The 14,966-nt window shown below is 37.3% G+C and overlaps 2 protein-coding genes and 1 non-coding gene across 3 annotated transcripts; 1 reads left to right on the top strand and 2 right to left on the bottom strand.

The window, feature by feature from the left end:
• Positions 1-2,676: 2,676 nt before the first annotated feature.
• LOC130183023 (cytochrome c oxidase subunit 7B, mitochondrial) lies at positions 2,677-6,243 on the bottom strand. Its single transcript, XM_056398329.1, has 3 exons — positions 6,111-6,243; positions 4,542-4,657; positions 2,677-2,910 (listed from the first exon to the last, which is right to left on the bottom strand). The coding sequence occupies exons 1-3, from the start codon at positions 6,145-6,147 to the stop codon at positions 2,827-2,829; spliced, it is 237 nt and encodes a 78-aa protein (XP_056254304.1). The 5' UTR covers positions 6,148-6,243; the 3' UTR covers positions 2,677-2,826.
• Positions 6,244-6,438: 195 nt separating this feature from the next.
• Positions 6,439-6,549, top strand: trnal-caa (transfer RNA leucine (anticodon CAA)). Its single transcript has 2 exons — positions 6,439-6,476; positions 6,504-6,549. It is a non-coding gene; the product is annotated as a tRNA-Leu (tRNA).
• A 606-nt stretch (positions 6,550-7,155) lies between these two features.
• pgrmc1 (progesterone receptor membrane component 1) lies at positions 7,156-12,706 on the bottom strand. Its single transcript, XM_056397868.1, has 3 exons — positions 12,374-12,706; positions 10,018-10,173; positions 7,156-9,370 (listed from the first exon to the last, which is right to left on the bottom strand). The coding sequence occupies exons 1-3, from the start codon at positions 12,666-12,668 to the stop codon at positions 9,276-9,278; spliced, it is 546 nt and encodes a 181-aa protein (XP_056253843.1). The 5' UTR covers positions 12,669-12,706; the 3' UTR covers positions 7,156-9,275.
• Positions 12,707-14,966: the final 2,260 nt, after the last annotated feature.

Genomic DNA, 14,966 nt, shown 5'->3' with positions numbered 1-14,966 from the left:
GTGACCTTACTGAAGCACGGATGGACACCGGAGGGGCGGGGCAGAGCACCCTCCCCCGCCGGTGATTGGCTACAGCAGGATGACGGTCTTGCATTTGGTTGGATTCAGTTGCTGTTAGTTCTCTGACGTAACATTGTCGTCTGATCATAGACTGGTTCTGATACAATTTACTGCAAGTCTCCCCATTTAAAATAAATAAATAAATAAAATAAATATAGATAGATATATATATATATATATACAGACACATATATATATAAATAAATGAATAAATTGCTGCATGAATGTATTTTACATATATGCATAGCAGGAGGAAGACAATATAACAAAATATCACAGAACTAAAAATACCATTAAATAAATAACTGTACAAAACACTCTGAAACATAAGAAAACACATGTGCTTCACCATGTTTTCTGAAAGAGTAGCAGTTTCTCATTATTTTCTATTTTGGAGCTTGCTCAGGGGTGCATAAAAGTTTTCCACATTGATTGAAAACAAGTCTAAAATTGACCACATTTCCCTTACAGACAAATACATTTTATAGTCATTCACAGTCATTGGATTTAACGTGATAACAGCAAAGCATAAAATATAGGAACAATAAATTCAAATCATCTTCATCATAAAAATGGTGGGGTCATTGATTTTCTTTTCAAAATCCAGTCTAGCTTGAATTTCTGTATCTTGACCATTGTAGCATTTATTTTCAAACTCACTTTCTGCTCCAATTGTCAATCACACAATGGCAGCTCTCCCCTACAGAGTATCTTCTCCCAAGATTTAAAACTTACAGATTATATCATACTAGTAGTAACTTAATGTACAACCAGTGACTGAAATTAAACAAACCATAGTTAACATGTGGACAAACATAGCTCTTAACAAACAAACATACATACGTACATATATAGTATAGCCTACATACACACTTACATACAGGCAAAAGCCTGTGGCAGGAAGAGAGGGACCTGAAATGCAGCTCCTCATCCCCATTATACTCCAGGTGAACTAAAGGGCTAATGGGCTGATGAGCTGGACTAATTGGCCGTAGCTCCTCAGATCCAACCAATAACGTGAGGAGGCAGGTTCCAGAGCTTAGGCCCACAGAGCCTGAGGAGCAAGACAACAAATACGCACGCAAGTGTACTTCATCATGACATGACAATGGAACTGTGTGTCTTTCTATCACAGATGCGCCCGATGCTCCGACTGTGTCCAGGTATCGCGTGCTCATGTGAGTAGGATCAAACTCATGACATCTGATGACTGATTCTGTGGCTCCTGTGGCTCACCATCTCTGTGTCAAAACCAGAGGAATCATTCATTTTCCTTGGTTCCCCAGCTAGTTAATCAACCTTGTTGTTGTCAGGGCAGTTTTTTCCACGCTTGAAGCTGGCACTGTCCATGTTTTCCGCCTCTTCCATTGGGTCCTCTACCTCTTTCTCACCCTCTGGCCTGGATCTCATACATGTTTTGTATGGAAGATCTTAATATTGTAAAGCTATCAGATAAATGTAGTGGAGTAAAAAAATACTATCTGACATGTAGTGACGTAGATGTACAAAGTGACATGAAAAGGAAAGACTCAAGTGAAGTACAAGTAAAAGCAAATATGCAATTTGCAATATTTTTTATTTTATATATTTGATCTCAAATCTCTGACACAACCCAGGGAACTTAATTACCATCGTTAACCTGCCTTGTTTTTTTTTGTAGATTTATTGTTCAATAAAGAAAGAAAAAAACTCCTTCAGAGCAGAACAAACTGTTCAGGGACAAAATGTTAGAGAAGAGTGAAAAAGGTTCCCAGATCCCAGCGCAAAGCCTTCAGATGTCTTGTTTTGTCCAACCAACAACCAAAACCAAAAGATGTTCTATTTACACTGATATAAAAACTAGCAAAGCTTCACACTGGAGAAGGTGGAACTACAGAATAGTTTGTTTTTTTTAATTTCAAAAATAGGTGGACAATCATTTATCAAAATTATGTCTGTCAAAGAATAATCAATTAATTGAGTGTTTCAGCTCTGTACTGAAGTAAAATTTTGAATGTATAGTTTTGTATTTTGATATTCTAGTCTTAGGCATAAGATTTGAATACTTCCTCCTCCCAATTTATGGGAAAGATGTGTTATTTATGAACCAGTCTTAAGCAATATTGAGAATTTTACCGTTTGTTCTGCAGTGGCTTCATGTTCTCTGGCCACAGGGATCCCCCTCAATAAAGGTGAACGTGCATCAACCAACTCGCAGAGGTTGGCAATGTGTTCTTGAGAAGTGACTTTGCATTTCAGAGAACTGTACACAAACACAATTAAGAAAATGCATGAACAAATGGGTGCTATTATATTAATCAATCAGTGATGGTAAACATATGCAAGAGTAAACAACTCTTCAGTTTCCAGTAGCTTGCTGTGGGATAGAGTTGTTTATATGAGCAAATGTCAGTCTCTTAAATTGAATGGTGTAATTAGATGTAGTATGACAGATTGTCCAAACAGTTCCCCTTCATTTAAAAAAAAAAAAAATCAATCCTCATACTTGGATGTAAATTTGATAATGACTTTCAACATTAACATGTCAACTTGGATTAACCACTGACTGACGGACTGCTGGAGAGATTGCTGTGATAGATAATGGTAGCTACTGTACACAGCTAAAAGAGGAAACAATTGTCAGTAGAATCACAGATAATTTATTTGAACAAAGTAACATGTTGGAATAAGCACAGGCATTAACTGTCTGAACACACAGATATTCATTATTCATCTGTACAACCAGAAGGTTCATTAGGTGAGAACAAGGTCTGTCATGGCGGCTCTTCACTCCTCAGCCTCTCTCCACTCTTTGGGCATGACCTTTCCGACTGGTGACAAATTCCAGGTGATGCCAGTCTGAGTCAGCACCTGCACAAAGACAGGAAACACATCATTTCATCCCAAAACAAACTTATTTTAAAAAAGACACCAGCACCCTCTTATTAGAAATCTTGTAGACAGAAAAGTGAATGTTAATTCTTTTTTTATAAAGCATCTGTCATTATGAATCCTGTTGACCTCTTTACCATTTTTGTTTAATTTTAGTGAGGCCTGAACACTCCCTCTACCTCCTGTGGCTGAGAGCCATCCAATAATTAGAAGCTTGGTGGTCAGTGGTGCAATCCCTGGCTCCTCAAGTCCACGTGTCGAAGTGTCCTTGGGCAAGATACTGAACCCCACTTTGCCCCTGATGGCAGTTCCATCATTATGCGACTATAATGTATGAATGTGTGAGTGAATGGGTGAATGTGGCAAGTATTGTAAAGCGCACTGAGTGGTCAGTAATACTAGAAAAGCGCTACATGAATATTATAAATATAATATAAAAAGTCCATTTACCATTTTTGTCTCATATATGCAAATGTGACACCAGTTTTGCAAACTGTCATAAGTACAATAAATAAAATAACAAGATAAAATATATACCTAAAGACTTTGTCTTTCAATATACATGTCTTATAACTATCTTTGACCTTAGAGCATATTTTAGGCTCTTTATTGTGGTAAAAATAATAAAACATTCTCAGACTTATGTACTTATTAAACAAAGCCATTCAAGCTGTCAAAGTAAACATGCTGAGATTGCCCTCCAGTGGTTAGAATTAGCAGCTGACAGTCGGGGACAATTATCCAAACAAATGTAATTTGGTAAATAATATCTGTTATTTGTGAATCAAGAATAACAAACAAAAAAACAAAACGAACGGTCAGCTTACATAACATTTTCATCAAGGTATGACAGAGGCCACTTTTAGTCAAAATGTTACATGTGCAAACACATTTCTCTATTATTTTATTGGTATTCTTAACAGTTTGAACCACTTTTAATTTTTCTTTTCTAGCTTGGCAATGGAAAATCTGTTTTTGCCAGCAAAAGCGAAAACTGACACTTTTTTTTTGAAAATTTAAAGGCGATAACATCAATGGAAAATAACTCCTGGACATAAGTTCCTGATATTTTGTTCGAACAGTGATTGTAAAGTGAGTATAGATGTTTTTTTAAGGATGTGTGCAGAGGGTGTCAATTGACAGGTAAGGTCTAGGTTATGCATTTGTGTCTACGGTTTTCATGATACATTTTTTATATATAAAAACTATAATATGTAATAATATAATAAGAAAACTACAGAAACTGCAGTATAATCATGAAAATATTTTAATTCAAATATGACCTTCTGGTTGATCTTTAAAGTCATAAGGCTTACATGTTCACAATATTTCTGCATCCGTACTGTCCTCCCAGACAATATGTGACTCTACACTGATAATGTTTTATATACAACACCAATATTTTCCAGATTGCAACTGGTCCCCCACACCCCAACTTCTTTCTCCTCCTGCACTGAAACCCTGGGGACACGTGTAGCATTAATTTATAAATGCTTGAAAATATGACCACTATTTAACCAGCACTCCTTTTATTCTATATGAGCAAGATGTCTGTTCAGGTCATACCTATAAATAAATGTGGCATGGACTGACACTACAGTGCTACTTACGTATGACCACACAGCCGTGCAAAAGACAGCTCCACCGATCAGCAGGCCAGTGCCATACTTGGAGTGGAAGTCCTGGCTGGTGGTGGAGCCATGCCTCACCTGCCGCACGGCCTGACCTGGACAACAACAAAACACACTGCACTATTACCAACTTTTATCATTTATGACTTCACTTTCAAGCATTCCAAGTCCTCTTTATGGAGACTACACACATAAGGATTATCTAAAGCTGAACACTATTAAATGTAAAATATGCATGAGTCAAGATGCAGTCATGAGAGTAATGACAGGAAGTCAAGTGTGAGAAAGGTGGAAAATAAAAAGGACTGAAATAAATTCTCCTGGATATTCTAATCAAGACTGTCAATTTGTTTATCTAGAGCTGAAACGATTTGTTTACTAATAAATTAGTTGTTAGGGTTATAAAAAAAATAAAAAATAAAACCAATGACCTCTGTTCTTTTCTCTTCAGTTGTCTTGTCTAGATTTGTATGCTATGTTCATGGTCATGTCAAGTTTTCATCTGTCTCATACGAGTGTTAACCTACTGATTTATAAACTCAGAATATATTATTACTAAAAAGTGCAATAATGTCCTGTGGAAACCAAAACTGGCATATATGCATTGTTACACTGTAATAGCTGTAATAATTAGTCAATTATCTAATTAGTCATTGACAGAAAATTAATCACCAGCAATTCTGAAGAATGGATGCCTGTGCAAGTCATACCGTCGTTATCTTAGAGCTGCAATGAGAATTTATGGACAGAAAATTAACGTGCAACCGATACCGGTTTCAGTTGTTGTTGCAGTTGTGTTGCAAAAGTGCAACTGCTTTTCTCTGTTTTATGTAATTGTGAACTGAAATCTTTGAATTTTGGATTGTAAATCAGTCAATACTGGAGAGCTGAACATGTCACCTTGGGTTTTGGAATTTTATGAACTTTTTTCACTTTTAATTCAAATGTGACCATGGCAAATTAACAAAATAATATATATTGGAAATTATGGTCACATTGCTTTCCCCAAAGAGGTAACATTTCCCATCAGGGAAACGAACTATCCTATCACTTTTATTGGTCATATCGGCCCTCATTCCAAAAGCTGGGAAGACTGTCCTTATTTGCCCTTTCTTTATCACACACTCTAGTTTCGTGGGCACCATCTTTACGGTTTACCGTTGCCTAATCTTATCAGTAAGAAACTGATACATTTTCACAGTTACACGAAAGATGATAAATATTACAATCACATTACTGTGTCGGACAATGACACCTCAAAGAAGAAAAAATGCCTACCAAAAGGCTACTTCAAACGCAATAAGTAGTTTAATTTGTGGACAATAATTTAATACATTTACTTACACAAATACATGTGTTTTAAGACATATTACGACTTCTTTGGTGAGATGCTAATGTTAGCTGGCTAACAGTAGGGTGTTAACACGCAGACCGCGGTCACCGACCAAACAGAGGCCGGTCAAACTTGTGTTCGACTGTAATTGAACTGCCGCCTGATCTAAATAGATACATACAGAATATATTTCTATGAAAACCCAGTTTGCTTACCAGTAGCGTTAACTGCAGCTTTAGCAAACCGGTACATGTTGTTTCGACTAGTGTCTTCAGATACCCTTGAAGAACGGAAGTGTAATGGCTGCCGCACGTAGACAGAGCGGATATTACGACTGTCGAAATGAGCATGCGTCGAAAAAAAACTACACGTTTAGTGCGTAAATGGAAGCGACATGTAGTAAGACAAAAGACAAACATAAAGTGGATAAGTAGTTATTTATGTTACAAATACTACAACTTATATGATAACCAAATTAATATTTCAGTGTATCATATGCGTATTATAAATAAAACTCAAACTTTATGGCTCTTACTACACCGTGTCAGGATGGCCGAGTGGTCTAAGGCGCCAGACTCAAGGATAAGCTCCTTCCGCTGCAACGGGACTTCTGGTCTCCGAATGGAGGCGTGGGTTCGAATCCCACTTCTGACACATACTTTTCTTTAGTTGGTTTACGTCAAAAATATCGATAAAACTGATAATAGTCAGTACTTATCCAAATACTTATATAAGGGCGAAATATTTCCACTTTTCAAGAGTTAGATTTCAAGTGTGCATATAAGAGTTTCTACTGTATTTACATGCCTTAGTTTTTGGTTTATTATAATTCGCAAATCAAATTAAATTCGGGAGATGCTTTAATAATGCGATACACTCAAAACAAAAAAATAAAACCCCGAATTATTCACCTTTATCATCATCTGAAACCAATTTCTGTTTAATATTTTTCATAAAATAAAAGGTTACTGTAAATTAACTTTTGAAGAAAGGCTCATTTTAACGACAGTTTGTTACAGGGGTTGTATTTACTTCTTTCCACTTTAAAAATCAACAAAATATGCAATTCGCTGGCAGAGCTGGCCAACATTTTGCATAAAACTATTTTATTCAAATTAATTTACTGTATAAATTTCCCCATAATTTGCAAGGATTTCCTGGATGCAGGTAGTGGTGGAGAGAATTTTACCAGGAAATTATGAGGTGTAGCAGCTCGGGGTGGGGGGTTCTTGAAAAGAAAAATAAATACACTAGCAGGTGTTCATTTTGTAATTTTCTTTATTAAATCAAAATATCATTCAGGATAATAACGGTATGACAGTACCATGACATTAATTTATGTATGTACATGCATACTGAAAATGTTCCCTCATTGAATCTGTTTTTATGGAAAGTGGCCAATCTCTCCAGCTTTTACACGGATGATGGTGGCAAAGAAAAATATTGTTAACAGATTATTTAACACAGCACATTTTTCTACGGTCAGAAAAACTAACTTCTTACACATAACTTCAGGATTAAAAATTAACAATATTTCCTTGCAAACAAAGCCTCTGCAGGAATACACTGACACAATAGTAGAAAAGCCTGTCACTCCAACTTGGACTGCGAAATATTGCTGAAAAATGATTTAATTAGCAATCAACATATTTATCTCTTACCTAGTTGTCATCAGACACTTTCACCTAACTTATGTCATTTCTCTGTACTTTGAACTTTCTGACACTTTTCCTTGGCACCATGTGATGAACTACAACCGTTAACATTAAAAACATTACTGCATGTGAATGAGGGCTGCCTATTCAGTTGTTTTTACTCATTTATTTTTTGAAAAAATCATTGCACATTACTTTTGTCCGACCTACTGTCCAAATCAAAAGGAGATTCAACTTACAATTTAGAAAAGCAGCTAATTCTTATATTTGAGAAACTCAAAACTCAAAAAAACAGAGAATGATCAATATCTTTACTTGATAAACGACCGAAATGGTTAATCAATTATGAAAATTGGTTTCAGTTACTTAAGGGGTGTCAATAGAAATGAGCACTGAAAGTCAGACAGTTTAAATCTAGTTTAAATGTACAGGACTGTTCAGATCAGCAGATCCATGTGATGTGTTGGAATGCTCCAAACATCTGAATGTCATCATCCTCTTTAATTGTGAAGAGCTGAGAAATATCGTCTCTTATATAATGGTGATTTAGGCTTTAAGCCAGAAAGGATACAACTGGCAGCTTGGTTACAATTAGGTGCAGTTTATTGAGAAAAAGTGCTTTAAAAGAGATATGGTTTGCATTGTTTATGTGATGACATCTTCAATGTCTAAAAATATTTACCTCAGCTCATTAGTGTTTGGTCCAATTAGCTGCATTGGCTCTCTTGTTAAAGGAAAATTATGTTGGGGTTTTTTTTTTTTTTTTCAACCTGGGTGTTTATTACTATGGGTTGTGCTAATTCTGCACTTGCCACCCCCGTTGTAGAGATTCAGGAGACACAATTCAAGCAAAACGTTGTATACCAGGGCAAACAATGTGAACCTCCCAGAGCTTTCAAAATAAACTGATTTTACATACGTCATTTCAAACATTTGTCTCAGAATCCAAGCAAAAGTAAACAAACAAATCTTGTAAGCTAACCAAACTATCTTTTAGTTGGACTCAAAGACATTGTTTGAAAATGATTTCTATCAACAGACAGTGGCAAGTACAAATTTAGCAAAGCACAATAGTCAAAATAGAGACAACTATGAGAAAAAGGCTCAAGTTGAAAAATACCAATATTTTCCTTTAAGTTGTATTTTTCTTAACTTTGAATGAAACTTCCTGAGATAATTAATTTCAAAACCAAGAGAGCTGAACCTTGCATGAAAGGAATGTGTACAACCAGCAATATTAACAAAGTGTACATCAGACCTGTGGATCACGGATCACCAAACTGATTTGACGAGCTGTAATTGAGGTGGGCTGAACAAAACTGATCTCCTTCTTAAAACCTGCAGGACATTTAACCATCAGCAGCTTCATAAAAATGTTGGAACCAGTCCTTCATTTTCTTGAGTTCTGATTCTCCACAACAATGTAAGGATCCATGTTTAACTTCATAAAAAGTGATCTAAACTCTAACAACGCTGCACTACTCTATATCAGAAAGCAGTATATTTAGCTGTTAATGCCATCTAACCTTCACATAACATAAATGGAAATTAATGGAGTTCAGTCGGCATATATATTCCAGGACTGTGATGATCCAAAAATACTAGAATGCAAACAGAAGATGGAGGAGTTTTCTGTGAATGGCCCTAACAGGAGGCAACCAGCATCAAATTACAAACAAACATTAAGGCATCTGTCATTTTTCCCTCTTGGTCACTTTTCATTGTCTAGTCCGCCTTTTTGTCTTTTCCTTCCTCGTCGTCTGTGTACTCTGTGGGCTCCTCTCCTGGTTTCAGAAGCTTGCCGACGTAGTCATACTTAACTGTAATGGATGAAAACAGTCAAGATCATTTCATCGTGTTTTGTACTGTAGCTTTTCTGAAATTTATTCATGTAACATTTTTTTTTTTTTTTTTTTAAATCACCTAAGCCATAAAGTTAAATATTTACTGTCATTTTTGAAGAAAATTGCAACATGTATCTGTTTATTAACTAACAAGAGAACTCTATGAAACCTAACTTGGTGGAACTGAAACGAATCATTATTTTCATTACCGATTAATCCAACCATTTTTTTCAGTGACTTGATGAAGTTAACAAAATGTCAAAAAGCAGAGAGCTCAAAGTAACTGAGCTAACTCAGTAACTGTCCATCTGCCCACTGCTGTTTACTAACTAAAAATAATTACAATCGTTAACACTCAGAAATCAGGACACCAGGAATAGGTGTGTAAAATATGCTTCAAATTCCCACTGGACAGGAAAGTATTTGGGGTAATAAAATCAAATAAAAGGAATAAATTATAACGTTTATTTATATAGCAGACAAATTTCATATGGGGATAAATAAAGTCTGTCTGTCTGTCTGTCTGTCTATCTATATAAAAGGGAAAGTGAGAAAAGATCAAGTGATATTTTGGCCACAATAATCGTAATGTGAAAATCTGATCCAGTCACATCTCTACTTACAGGTGAACTGAGTCTCCCACTCAGAGAGACTCTCCTGCTGCATGGCGTTTAGGTCGGACAGGTCGTCGTGTTCGTCTTTCAGGGCCTCTTTCTCCAGACAGAACGTAGCCAGACCTCTGGATGCATCTCTGCCTGCAAACACTCCATACGGCCCCTCTGCAGGACAGACAAGACACAGAGGGAGAACATGGTGGGGTGAATGCACAGCAATAACAGCAGCAGCAACGATGGCAGGTGGACAATGCTACAAACAACTGATCATTGTTAGCGTCATTTACATGTCACTTTCTCTCTAGTGGCGTGATGTTGAGCTATGCATCTGTTTGAGGGGAAGGTTTGGTGATATCCTTTTTTCCCCCATGAAAACAGCAAAACCAACAATGTACTAACCCTGGTAAAAAGTATTGCCTGGTTATCAAACCCTGATATGTTATTCCTCTGAGCCATAGACCAACAATAAAACAATTAAAAACATGTAAATGAGCCTCACTGTTGCCACAGATAGAAGAGGGAAATAAGAATGTTTGAGAGATGGACTATCACATTGTAGGTTTCAGTCATTTCATGGTGTTTGTTAACAGTAAGAAATATATAAAATATATTTTATTTATACGGCTTCTTATGTTCAGATAATTGGGATATTTGCCTTCTGAAAAACAGTAAAAGAATCACTGTGTCATTTTTATATTATGTCAAAATTCATTTACATCATTCACATCCAAAACTTTCAAACAAAACCCAACACTAAATGTTACAAGTTTAGTAACCTGCAGCAGCAACGAGTGCTGTCAAAGTGTCCCTGAGCAAAACCCTGAACCCATTGCCTGAGGACAAATTTTAAATTCCTGAAATGGAGCAAACCAATGTAGGATTTCAGTGGGCGCACAGTGCACCAAAAAAGTTTGCATGACAGTCATTTATCATGTTGGTCAGAGGTCACATGCAACAGAGGTTACAGTCTGAGATAAGATAAAAACAGAGAGGTCTAACTCTGTATCTGTTTCCAGCTAATAGAAATGTCCCAGTGAAGCATGGCAGAACAGATTCTTATTTCAGAGATCTGGAGAAATGGAAAAGTTGCAACATATGTCTCTCTAGTAAAGGTTTACATAGATTTAATCTCACTGCTACAAAGAATAACAAATATAACAGCCACATATTAACTGCAAAGTGGAAAGACATACTTCAGGCGTCCATTCACAACGTTAGGTGATTGTCTGGAATTCTTCTTTATCTTGGATCTGCATGAAACTCTCCCAATTAATCAATCATCAGTCCAAAGGATTAAAAACCGAGTTACAAAATATCTTTTTCTTTGATAAAAAGTTGAAAGGCCTAACTTCATATAAAACTTTTCAGGGGTTGAGTTAACTATGTCTCCCAAGGTGCATCTAAACACCAAAACATCCAATCATAGAGCTAAGATTCTGTCATGAGAGCCACTGATGTTGGGTGAAAGCTACAGTGGGGTGAGAAGTTGAGACACAGGCAGCTTGACAAGCACACTTGTCTGTAGCTAGCTATAGCTATTCACCCAGCTAACATCCCAGATTTATTCACAATGTGCATGAGCAAACAACCAAAAAATGCTGCTCTCCCCTCAGCTTGACATCTGTCAATTAAAAACCATGTTCTGTCATTTCCCCAAGTGCCTGTGGAAAAATTTGTTAAATTACCAAGGAACAGAGTGAACATTACTTTTCCCAACTCTGCCTATAATTGCCACAGTTTACCAAAACAACAAAAATGGATCAAGTTTGGTGAGCCTGTCCGAATGAGGTTATTAACATAGAAGTCACTCCATAGTGTTCCCGCTCGGTTCTCACTATACAGGGAACATCATCATCCTTCTTTTTGCGCCACTTTTGACACCTGTAGAGCCGCTCAGTGGTAACCTGCATTGCGTTGAGGGATATAAAATGAATATACTTACGGAGAACTCGGACACTCAATTAAAAATGGCGGACAGTGAACTTGGTGAACTATATAGTGAACAGGGAGTGATTACGGACAAGGCTAGCAGTTACACCCACATTCCCACTGCATTGTTGAAAACACGGAGTAACTCAACTTCTTCCATAGACGATCTCTGGTTTCAAGGCTACAGCAGCTCCTCTGTTGTGAAATGCGATCTCAGCTATCAATCTAGAGGGGGTGTGGCGTTAGCGTCCAGTTACAAAACTCAACTTAAACATTTGCCTAACAGCGACTTATGGTCGATAATGTTACCGGTGAATGGCTATCGATCAATACATTTTAACACAACGGCCACTTCATGCTAGCTGCCGTTGGTAACACGAGAGGGGCGACGAAACAGTTTGTAACATCTTCACGCGGACGTGTCCCGTAACGTTACCTGGCCCGTAAAACTTCTTCCCCCTGGTCACGTCGAACACTTTCCCGTTGACAGCCATGAGGATCCTCGGATTCTGCAGTCCATCGTAGGGTTTCAACTCTGCCAGGGTAAAATCTCTCTTTTTCAGTTTAGGCAGCGGTTTTTCCAACTCTTCGAGTTCCGGCTGTTTGTCCCCGCGGAAGATTTTGTACAGGAGGAACAGGCAGAGGCTGAGCAGGGTTAGGTTCAGCGGGGAGGTGAAGATCTCCTGAAAAATGCCACCAGAAGTTACCTCGCTTCCCTCTTCTTCAGCCATGTTTGCTCCTCTCTCCCTCTCTCTCCGGTGTGTGAGTTGGGGTGGGACCGGTGGAGCTCATGGATCCTGAACCAATCGCTGCTGCAGCCTCACGGGCAACGGTTAACTGTTTAGACCAATCGAACTCTTCTAACTGTGTGACAGATATTGCAGTATCCATTATGAAGTGTATCAGGATATACTGCTATTTCTATTATTTATCATTTAATATACATATTGAGATGTTCATTATTTTGAAGGTCAATTGATTATTTGTTTTCTCTATAAACTATCGTAAAAATAGTCAAAAATAAATAACTGAAACAAGTTAAACAATAAATCAGTTATCATTTTTTATTCATTTTGTGTTGCTTGATTAATTGATTAATCATTAAAGCTCACTCTGTTCTGTTATTCAGTAAACCCAGCTTAAACTAATGCAGTCTATACAGTCCTACAGTCCGATTACAGATCCTACCTCCATGAAGGTATAATGCTCAGTTTTTGGTGACACTGTTAAAGATCTCAGAGAAGAGAGAAGAGCTCTAAAATGAACCAGTGACTTTAAGTCCTCTTGATTGGATGGGATTCGTATTTTTCACCACAGTTATCATCACATCACTCAGGTGGGCGGTTCTGTGTGGCTGACTGATATTCTCATATTGTGATAGCTTTCACAATAGCAATTGCATTTTAATATAGTCATACAATATAAATGAAGGTGTGTGTGTGTGTGTGTGTATGTGTGTGTGTGTGTGTGTGTGTGTGCGTGCGTGCAGTTTCTCTTTCTCCTTCCTCTCGTTTTCCTCTCCCTCTTTCCTCTCCTTTTTCTGTCTCATTCTTTGTCTTCCTCCTTTTCCATCTTCACCTGCTCTTTGTCAGTTTTTATGGCAAGCTCCTGTAAAGACAGCATATATTTCAGTATTTTCTCTTCCAAACAAACTGTTTGAATCCAACAAGGTGTTCAAATCAATGTGATCAAATCAATATGATCAGGTGACTTGGCATTCCCTGAAGTTAAGCATTTCGCTGGATCAGGAGCTCGATGTCCTCCACCACTTGGCTTGCCATGTTGAGCCACTTCTCCACCATCTCTCCTCTGCATGTGCAGCTCCAGCTCACAACTGAGACAATCCTCTAGAGCTTTGTGTTTGGTTTTCGACTGTCCTGCTCTTGTGGATCTCCATATTGTTCTCAGCTTAGCCAGGTTCTCCAGATCTGCCTGTACCAGTGCCATCATTATATTTCTGTCACTAGTGATCAGATCACCCTTTTCCTTGTTTAACCTGATTCTGCTCCTGTTTTCAGCTAGATGGCTAACAATCCACTGGTTTTTCCTCTCTGCACTGAACTGAATCAAAGTTTGTCTGTCTTCCAGTACTGTTTGACCGGCTTGGCCTAAATCCATTGGAAGCAGAAATCCTTTTTTTATTTAATTTTCCTGTCCATTTCCCTGCCCACAGTCTCATACTGTTTGCAGGCTCAGACTACATTTCCCTCCTCGCAGGAAACAGAGTTGAAGCTAAAGTGTCCTTTTCATCTTGCAGCTTTTTTTTCTTTTTTGATCCCAGCTAAATTACTTGCTGGCTATTTGCACCCCTCAGAGCAGTATTTTAGCAACTTGTTCTCTGCTTTAAAGTCAAGCAGGGCTTGTTGCAGGCCACGCAGGACTGCTGGAGTTGGCCGATAGTCAGTATTCCCTTCCCGAGCCTTCTGTCATAGAATACCACCAAGACAATTATTCCAGACATGATGAAATACTAAATAAATACCTCTATTTTTATTCTTTAAGGGTTGTAGTGAACAGATTTCAGCATAAATAGTGTCAGTTAAAGTTAAATAATGACATTGTCAATAGGATAAAGAACACTTCTGTATAGAGCCACAGAACTACTACATATCACTTGCATTATAAGTGTATATTCTGTGGTTGATGTTGGTAAAATCGAAATGGGAACTACATTCAGTCATATGACCTGAGAGCAGATCAGCTGACTCACCAAAACAATGTTCCTATCAAAGCAATTCTTTAAGAAGATATATCTGTTTTTGTATAAAATGTCACCTTTGAGCTATATATTGATGAAGAGAAAATTGTAAATAATTTTCCATTCTAATAGAGCTTTTTTTTTTTTTAATTGAAGTTCTGATTGCTTAATTAGGATTTTATCTATTGTATAACACATCAGTAAGAGAAGGCCACCAAAAAGTTGGTCAAAAAACATTTAGAAAATAAGTTCCGCATAAAGAGATAATTTCTTGCAAAAAAAAAAAAAAAAATTAATCTTAAATGTGTGATTTAATGTAGAAAAATACAAT

This window comes from Seriola aureovittata, chromosome 15 (assembly GCF_021018895.1).
Source record: "Seriola aureovittata isolate HTS-2021-v1 ecotype China chromosome 15, ASM2101889v1, whole genome shotgun sequence".
NCBI lineage: Eukaryota > Metazoa > Chordata > Actinopteri > Carangiformes > Carangidae > Seriola > Seriola aureovittata.
Note: the sequence above shows the minus strand (reverse complement) of the source record. Positions and strands in the feature narration are given on the sequence as shown.